The 9,096-nt window shown below is 36.8% G+C and overlaps 2 protein-coding genes across 5 annotated transcripts in view; one reads left to right on the top strand and one right to left on the bottom strand.

The window, feature by feature from the left end:
- Window positions 1-1,616: 1,616 nt before the first annotated feature.
- LOC107187854 (protein RER1) lies at window positions 1,617-6,219 on the top strand. Of its 4 annotated transcripts, none has more exons than XM_015576038.1 (7): window positions 1,617-1,689; window positions 2,343-2,426; window positions 2,509-2,613; window positions 2,694-2,790; window positions 2,904-3,118; window positions 3,425-3,498; window positions 5,953-6,219. In XM_015576038.1, exons 2-7 carry the CDS (start codon window positions 2,352-2,354, stop codon window positions 5,972-5,974), a joined length of 588 nt encoding a protein of 195 aa, XP_015431524.1. In that variant the 5' UTR covers window positions 1,617-1,689; window positions 2,343-2,351; the 3' UTR covers window positions 5,975-6,219. The 4 variants fall into 4 exon arrangements, with proteins under 4 accessions (XP_015431524.1, XP_015431525.1, XP_015431522.1 ...); XM_015576039.1 differs by having other exon boundaries at window positions 3,425-3,528; XM_015576036.1 differs by having other exon boundaries at window positions 2,343-2,435.
- A 107-nt stretch (window positions 6,220-6,326) lies between these two features.
- The window catches only part of LOC107187858 (diuretic hormone receptor), a 53,690-nt gene continuing 50,920 nt past the window's right edge, over window positions 6,327-9,096 (bottom strand). The window contains 4 exon segments of the mRNA XM_015576042.1: window positions 6,327-6,493; window positions 6,863-6,972; window positions 7,902-8,087; window positions 8,894-9,013. Of these exon segments, the coding sequence (XP_015431528.1) occupies window positions 6,349-6,493; window positions 6,863-6,972; window positions 7,902-8,087; window positions 8,894-9,013 (561 nt within the window). The 3' untranslated portion in view covers window positions 6,327-6,348.

The raw sequence follows: 9,096 nt of genomic DNA, 5'->3' as shown, positions 1-9,096 counted from the left end.
AAAGTGAGGAAGCAAGCACAGACCTGCACGGGATGGTACGACCTTGGTACACGGCGTACACGGCTAAGTCAATAAACTGGGTGACGCAACTCACTAGCGCGTTGGATCGACGGAGAGCACCGATACTCGGCACGCTCTACCGTACTCTCTCGCTCGCATACCTCCCTCCCATAGACCACCGAAATTCCTCGGCACCCGTCAACACCGACGGAGAGCACCGATACCGCGGCTCGTTCTACCGCTCTCGCCAATAAACTGGGTGACGCAACTCACTAGCGCGTTGGATCGACGGAGAGCACCGATACTCGGCACGCTCTAGCGTACTCTTTCGCTCGCACACCTCCCCCCATAGGCCATTGAAATTCCTCGGCACGCGTCGCACCGACGGAGAGCACCGATACCGCGGCTCGTTCTACCGCTCTCGCTCTCTCCCGTTCGCACACTCCGACCATCTTCGGCACCGTTCGGCATGCGTCGGCACCGACGGTGAGCACCGATTGACCGATACCGCGGTTCACTCTACCGCTCTCGTTTATTCGTGATGTTCATATTACCCAAATAAATATCATTTTTAATTAATTTGTTTAAGCGACATGTTCCTTTTAAAAATTTAGCTCTCCAGTATAAATCCCTAAGACTATCCCCTCCCTCTAACCCCGGTCCCTAAAGATCAAGGACTTACGATCGCAGTGAGCAAATTCACTTAAGATAAAAACATCGCAATCACGGTCGCGAATGAAGTTAAATCACGACCGTGATCGTGATTCCGTTGAGAAAGTGGGGTCATAGAACCCCTGAAGTAACACAAGAGACCCCGTGTGTGTGAGATGTATGACATATTTTTTTATCATGTATATCTTATATTACTTTATCGTGTATAGTTTATAGATACGTTTATGTTTATATGTTTTACATTTTATATTAACTATTTAAATAAATATATAAAGCATAGTATTGTATTTTATTCTCTCTTAATGCAGAAACAACTTTTGTGTTGGGTATCAAGGTTAGGAAAATATAATTCGATACAAGTAAGTGTCGATACTTTTGTTTCGATATCGAGTAAGTATCGATACCTTCATACAAAAGTAGTTATGAATAAAAGTATCGATACCTTGGTGGTATCGATTCAACCCTAGTCGTGAGCACTCTCATTTCCTCTGATTTCCTTCAATTTCCTCTCGGGTATTACATTAAGGAATATGCACTTCTGGATATATTTTTATTATTTTAATCTTTCGTATTATAAAAGAGATAGAAAATGAGGAAAAAGATAATGACTCTCGCTAATGTGGTCAAAAATATTATACACCGTTGAATATACGTCAGTGTATGACTGATTTCTCATTACAGTTGACTATTTTCTGATTACTAGAGTGATGTGAACATCTGTTTTGAGTACGGTAAATGTAAACTGACGTTCTAAAAATTCTGGGTTGGCGATATCAATGTGAACGTTAAACGAATCACGAATCGCCACAAATTCTGTTCTCCGTTACATAAGAATCGGATCTGTTGGTCATCGGCTCTTGTGACACATAGCAGGAGGAGATAAGTGGAAGCACCTTACAGATTCTATAGTACGTCTACTCATAGTATGCCATTAATGTTGTGACGTGTTATATTTTTTAAAAGAAGCAAACGGCGAATTGATTGTGAAAATTGGCCGAGGACGTGCAAATACCTTAGGTAAATACGATTCATTTAAATTACACCACCAATCCCTAGTAATGGTTGCAATAATTGTAAATTCTATAGGTTAGGTGCATATCCTTTAGTTTATTCCAAGGTTTTAGAAACTCGTTGAAATGCTATTATTTTAATGGGCGAATCATTTACACATTCCTAGAAACATTGTCGATGAATTAGTGAACATAGCGCTTAAGCTTTATCCCGACTTTCTGTTATCGTTTATCACAAAAATGGGATTCAAGTATTGCCTGAGAAGTCTTATATTCGAGCAACCTTGGATTCGTTGCAATGATTGGTTCTGACAATTTGATGTATGAGTTACTCCCTTTAAACACAAGATATGAGTTGTAAGAGAAAATTTCTACGAATACAATCATCAAGTAATCTTGGATTACAATTGTATTTTTGTATATTTGGACATGCACACATTTCACACGATAGATTATTCATTTCTGGCCTTCATTTGTCTGGGATAATATTTTGAATAATGCATTTGATACCGGGATTTAATATGTTTTTTATTGATAAAATCTAAAGTTATTTTTATATTTCAATTGTCTTCTTACATTTTGTATGATGTGGATAAATTAAGAAAATGTTTCCAAACTTTTGTATTTGTCAGATATAGTTTTGATCGATACAAATTATAGGAAGGTAAGATGATGCAAGATGAGCATCTTGGTGGTCCAGCAAGACGGAATGTTTTCAGTCAAGCGATAGGAAGAATATCACAGGTATATTTGGTAATTAATCTATATTTACATTTAACAAGTTATAAGTTGGTATAATAATTTGCTGAGTGTACTCACTTTGTAGATATATCAAAGATATTTGGACTTATGGACCCCTCATGTGGTATCTAGATGGATATTTGCTTCGTTGCTAATATTTGTTTTTATTCTGCGTATATTTCTTGCACAAGTAAGTTGTTTCTTCAAAAATATTTGCTGTACAATTTCAAAAGGGACATCAAAATTTCTATCTATTTTTTGTGTTTACAGGGATGGTATATTGTTACATATGCATTAGGAATTTATCACTTGAATTTATTTATAGCATTTCTTACACCTAAAATTGATCCTGCCATGGATTTTGATGGTGAGTTATGTAATATATACATTAATATTTGCTACAGCAGAATTTTATTTAGAGAAATTATCATTATTTGTCATTATTTTGAAAATATCATCTTAATGGGTGTTTGTTAATAGATGATGGGCCAGAGTTACCCACACGATCTAATGAAGAATTTAGGCCATTTATTAGGAGATTACCTGAATTTAAATTCTGGTACTCTGTGATGAAATCTACTGTCATAGCAATGATATGCACTATGTTTGATTGTTTTGATATACCAGTATTTTGGCCAATACTGGTAATGTACTTCATAACTCTATTCAGCATTACAATGAAGCGTCAAATAAAAGTAAGGAAACATTAGCTTTTACCTGTAATATTTATTACTGTAGTTTATTAATGTGGACTGCAGATGTTTATGTAAATATAGAATTTTACAGGTTAATATACAGTAACCAAATTCAAACAGGGATTTGTATACCATATTAAGGTCCATAACTAATGGCTTTATTAAAATTTATTAACTTCTATTGTAATGATTAGATAATTAGATATGCTATAAGTGCATAAAATCAGCAATCCAGTTAATTCAGAAATGTATCAAAATTTCCGTTTATTGATAACAGGAAATAATTTATGGCATATTTATTTTCAGCATATGATTAAATATAGATACCTGCCCTTCACTCATGGAAAACCAAAGTACCAGAACCACGAGGATACTTCGAGGTTAATACCTTCAAAGTGAATAGATGTGAAGTATGTTTGTTGATGGAGGTGCATAAGTGTGTAGATTTCTATTTTCCCAGTACCATGTGGAAAAAAAATCTTTGAATAATGAAAGCAGTCAGACTCATTTTTTCAGTGACATTACATATGAAATAAGATCATTGCCTTGTACAAGAAAAGGTTTACTTTACAAAAGGTGTAATGCTAAAAGTATAATGTTATATGGTATTTAAACTGAATTGTCGTAATATATTTGTATCATAAAACTTGTACAAAGTATTGTTAGGTCTTACATAAACGTGGACACAGTAACAATATGAACAGTACGCAGTTGTTAATGTAACATTAACTTATCACTAAATGTAAAAACAAAACATAATTCATATACATAAGATTCGTAAGATAAACACTTAATTCATTTCGTAATCACGATAGCAGTGTCGTTCCATTTTTCAAGCTTTTGGTTCTTTTGTTACGAACATTCCATTTATAAAGATTATACCTCTCAATTTATTCCTTGCATTTCTCTTATACGTAACGATGTTACGTAAATTTCAATATCAATATTGTCAATGACAATTGGTAACCGGGACTGCTAACTAGTCTCTTTTATGAATAATATATAAATTAACGAATCAAACAATTTTCCTTGACGAATTTCTTTTGTTGAAAAAAAAAACAAAAGATTGTATCGGGTGCTTGTGTTGTGCCGTGATAGACGGCACTTAATCATGTCCATTAGACAGATTTATTACCACGAAGCAATTTAGTTCAATTTAGTTCGATATAAGGTTCAGACTTCGGGGTCTGAAGTAAAACTGTGTTCTTGTGTCAGTATCTCACGAATACACTCAATAATGCAAGTATCACGCGAGTGTGTTTTATCAAAGATATAGGCTTATTAAAATGGTAGTTTAAAACGACGAGACATCGAATGATACATACCGTTTAGGATTCTTGACTAATCTGCTTTTATGCAAATTTGTATATACGAAGTTCTTTAATAAATGACGTACACGGGTCGCTGACGCAAAGTAAAATAAATATTACGTGATAAATGCTGTTATGGGGTGACTTAAAGTCCAAAGATCATCTGCTTAGTACACATTTAGAATAATGTAGACATTTTGCAACGTATATCTTCGCTTGTCTGCCATATCTTAGATTTTGTCTATTTTGAAGAAAATAATGTTAATTCGATTCACTGAAGAAACCGATAACTATGCAACCTATATATTGTACAATGGATATCGCTCCAGTACCTTTTACTAAGTGTTTTTTGTATTTTTTGGTTGTCTTTTCATTCGTATGTATCATCCCATTGAGTTTTTATACATTAACATTGGACTGACGGGCTTATGTTACACTCTGACCTGTATAAAATATGAGTTCCTCTAATTATTCATGAACGTAAAAATAAAGTTTTATGTCATCAGGTACGATTGGTCTTTCACCTTGTAGTTACTAACTAAAATAGTTTCATTTGGATCTTTGGACAAAATTTTAACCCCGAATGAGCGCGACATTATTATTTTCTTTTCCCTGTTACACTCTAGGAAATAGTATTGACCACCGTAACACCTTAAACTTTGTAGATATACGCACACACATACACACATACGAGTTCCTGTAACACATCTTATAAATCTCAATATGTATATACATATAGTAGTTTGCTCGGTAACACCATTAAAATTAAAACATAACGATATGTACATACGACTTGTGCGAGCAGCACCCACGTTCCAACAAAAACGATTGTTAATACATATTTACAATATATAATTTTCGATAAAGCTTTCGCGATTATATAATAGTAACAAAGATAAAATAAAGTAACGAACAGTTTGTAACAATAAATACTCTCTCTTGAATCTTGGTACAAATACAATATTTCACTTGGAGAATGATTAATTGGTCTTGATTATCATTTTTTTTGTATGCGGTACACGCGTACAACTGAGAATCGTTTTATAAAATCCATTATTTTTATTTTAAATGACTTTTGTATGTAAACACTGGAATAAGTAGTAAGTACCATAGGTTTATGAAGGGAAGATCTTACGTGCGCGTATTCTTTTCTGTTTCTCGACAAGTGTACGGGAATTTCAAGTTTTCTTTTGTACAAAGGTGTCACTATGCCTAGTAACGTAACGATGTCTCGAAGAAACATTAATTAATTACCTTCCTACACTTGTAATGTTTTACATTATTTGTTAGCACCATAATGTAGATTAACATACACAAAGTATGCCACAACTATACTTTCTACCCAGTTTGTATTGCAAACTTTCTTCCCATCAGGGTATAGGAATACGTCCCTTTTTATATTTCAATGTCAATGTTCAATATAAATATTTTTATTAGACTGTTCAGAACAGTTTGGCAATAGACCATGTTCCCCCCTTGCTGTCAACGGAAAAGCGTCTTACGTTTTTTTTTCTTTTTTTACAGGAGTCCACTTGTGGAAATTTGAGGGGTGTCCTTAGTACATTTAAAAAAGAAATCCACCCAAACACACGTACAGAAATCGATTTCCCTGGTGCAAATGCACTTCTTGAGAGAGAAAAAGAAAACAAACGAGAAATAAACTCGGAAGTCGGAGTGCTAGAATGCAAACGTGGAAATTGCATGAATGAATGTATGAATGTCGTCGGAATGAGAGAGCGTTAACCTTTTTTCTTTTTTTCTAACGCAACGTAAATATTCCAAATAAATTTGTTGAAGCATTGTCTCATACGTTCAGATCTTGTAATTCCTCCAACCATTCCTTAGCAATCGGCTGCGTCCAAATGGGGGTAGATCGTGCTAAAAATCTTCGTGCTCGCGACGCCCAACTGTGTGGCGGTTTTACTCGTTCAAATCCTCGGAGATGGCTTTCTTCGATTTATCCAGGAACGTGGTGGTCGAATTCATACCGACCACCGTCGTGGTGGTGGATTCGCTCACCGAGGAATCTCTTTTTCTGTACGGATTCGACGGTGGACAGTATAATCTGAAAAGTCAAACAACTCGGATCTCGAAACGAGTCGACATACTTGACGGACAGTACGATAGACATCGTCGTTGCTCCTTACTTCGAAGGTGACAGATATTTCTAAACGGAAGATTCTAATTGAACGGTAATTAGGTAACTTTCCTGAAAACTTCATTCTCTGGGTTAATCAACGTGCTGTGTCGACTGTTAATTGCGTCATTAGCGAATTCTTTCTCCCGTTATTTTCCTCTCTCTCTCTCTCTCTCTCTCTCTCTCTCTCTCTCTCTCTCTCTCTCTCTCTCTCTGATTTTAAACAGATTATATAGTAGGGGAATAAAATACCTTATACTCTCTGTTCTCGAACGGGGTGACCAATTGTTATAATACCTTCTTTCGGTATCCAGATCGCGTTCTGTGGTCCATCGTACAATGTGGTGTCTCACTGCGTTTTGAACTTCGGTGTTCAGGAAGCAATAGAACAGCGCTACGAACAGGCCCTGTTAAACAAAGACATTTATCCGTTTGCTAAATAATATCTATTACTTTTCCAGTAATTCGAGCGAAGTGTTATATTCTTAAGGAATATCTACACTAGCGGTCATATTCCTAACCATCCTATAAAGACTTCTACAGCTCGAACTTGTTCGACGTATTGTGCTACTTTTAACTCTAACACGTACATTCCTCCTAGTTGTATCGATATATTTTCGACAACAATATGTGAAAATTAATTCATTCCAAACTCGGTGTACCGAAACTTCTGTATTACTATGGATTCCCAATAAAAACCAATATTCTGTTACCAATACTGGATCAAATGACTGTTGTTTCTGTTCACGATTTTGTAACACGAGATACGAGTCTAACAAGCTGAAGCTTGAACTGCCTCTTAAATATAATACCCGAATTAGTTATTTAAAAGTCAATCCCCAAATTAACAGAGTATAGTGATCCCTCGATAAATGCGACATGAGCAACGGCGTTATTCCCACCTCTGAGGGAGTCCCCCTGTGGAACAAATCAAAACAGAGTAAATAGAAGCTAAATAAAAAAAACATAGCATTCCATTAAAAAAACTAGAGATGACCTTGAAATCTCATCTATGCCTTCACACATGTAAAAAATGGTTGTGTCACAATATGCCCCCCTCTATACCGTGTAAGTTCTGTATATAACATTTTTTCATATTATTACAAATAACGGCAATATTCAAAGTGGACATAGTTATTGCTCCACCCTGTATTTCAAGATTGAAGAATCGCCAGGTTTGGAGGCAACATTAGCGACAATCGCGAGTCCAGAGGAGACAGTTTCAAAGAGATGCGCCTCAAAGGAACAATAGCGAAACGTCCTCGCGAAAGAGGAACCCCGATCCTTTCAAACTCGCGATTCCTTTGTAACGGGACACTTGTCCCGGCTGAATTACCTGAGAGGAAAGCAATACGGCGCGGGTGTACGAGAATGCATTAGCAACCTGACCCTCCGTGGGTCCCATCAGCACCAGCACGTAAGTTACGCCGAGTAACGGTATAAGCACCAGCAACGCTTTGCTCGCCTTCCGATACTGTTGCGTCTCCGCGTTCGTCGCGGACCAGAGCTTCGTTATCAGCACCTGCAACACCAAATCGTCATCGAGTTACCGACTGCGTCATCGGCAAGTTCGTCGAGGCAACTTGAACCGTCCACTCGCAAAGAATACGATATTCAATTGATAGTACACTGAGGAACAAACTCGGCTTCATCTAGGGGAAAAAGCAATGTAAGGGTACAGGGCCTCCTACCGTTTCATAAATTTATTTCAAATACTAAACGTGTGTCGAAGGATTTTTGAAAAATTAAAAAATTGTTGATTATACAGCTGTTTGAAATTTAAGGTTAACCTTCTTTCGATAAATCGTAACTATTGAACTAACAAACTGATCGAAATGAGCTTTGCGGGTACTTACAGTGGAAACATAAGAGTACCAAACAGAAATTATTTCAGTTAAAAAAAATCATTTTTTAACCGACTATTTTGCAAATGTTCTAAATAAATGCCCTGTTTTTATACCAGGGAACTATTTAAAAAGTTCGAAAAAAAAAAATGAGGGTATAGCCCCATTTGTCCTGTTTATGGATATATGTTCAAAAATTAATTGAAAAGAACGCTGCGTCGATTCACACTAGGCCCGTTCGAACTGTAACATCAAAATTGACGCGAGGGCTCGATCTAAAATAATATTAGTTATCGATGCCTCGATCTAAAATAATATTAGTTATCTATGGCTCGATCTGTCGGTGGACCGCCGTGAAGTGTTAACTTTTCACACGATACACGCGGTTCAATTTCACTTCAGTCGGTAATGTATTCGAAGGGGAGTTTACCCTGAACAGATCGCCACGGTTCGCACGATAACAAGATCACCGTTGTGTACTCACCCACATTATCATGAAGAGGAACAAGACGTTCACGCACAGCACCAACATAGCCGGGGCCTGATAGAACCAGTCATACGGATGCGATACCATCCACGGACAATGCTTCCCGAGTGCGACTTCCTGTAAACCGGCGGTCGTGTTTATTACCCGCGAGCGAAACTAGGCCGTGTCTTTACGATCGGCGCAAACATTGACACACTCTT

Source organism: Dufourea novaeangliae, unplaced genomic scaffold (genome assembly GCF_001272555.1).
Source record: "Dufourea novaeangliae isolate 0120121106 unplaced genomic scaffold, ASM127255v1 scaffold112, whole genome shotgun sequence".
Lineage (NCBI taxonomy): Eukaryota > Metazoa > Arthropoda > Insecta > Hymenoptera > Halictidae > Dufourea > Dufourea novaeangliae.
This window is presented reverse-complemented; position numbering and strand designations above follow the sequence as displayed.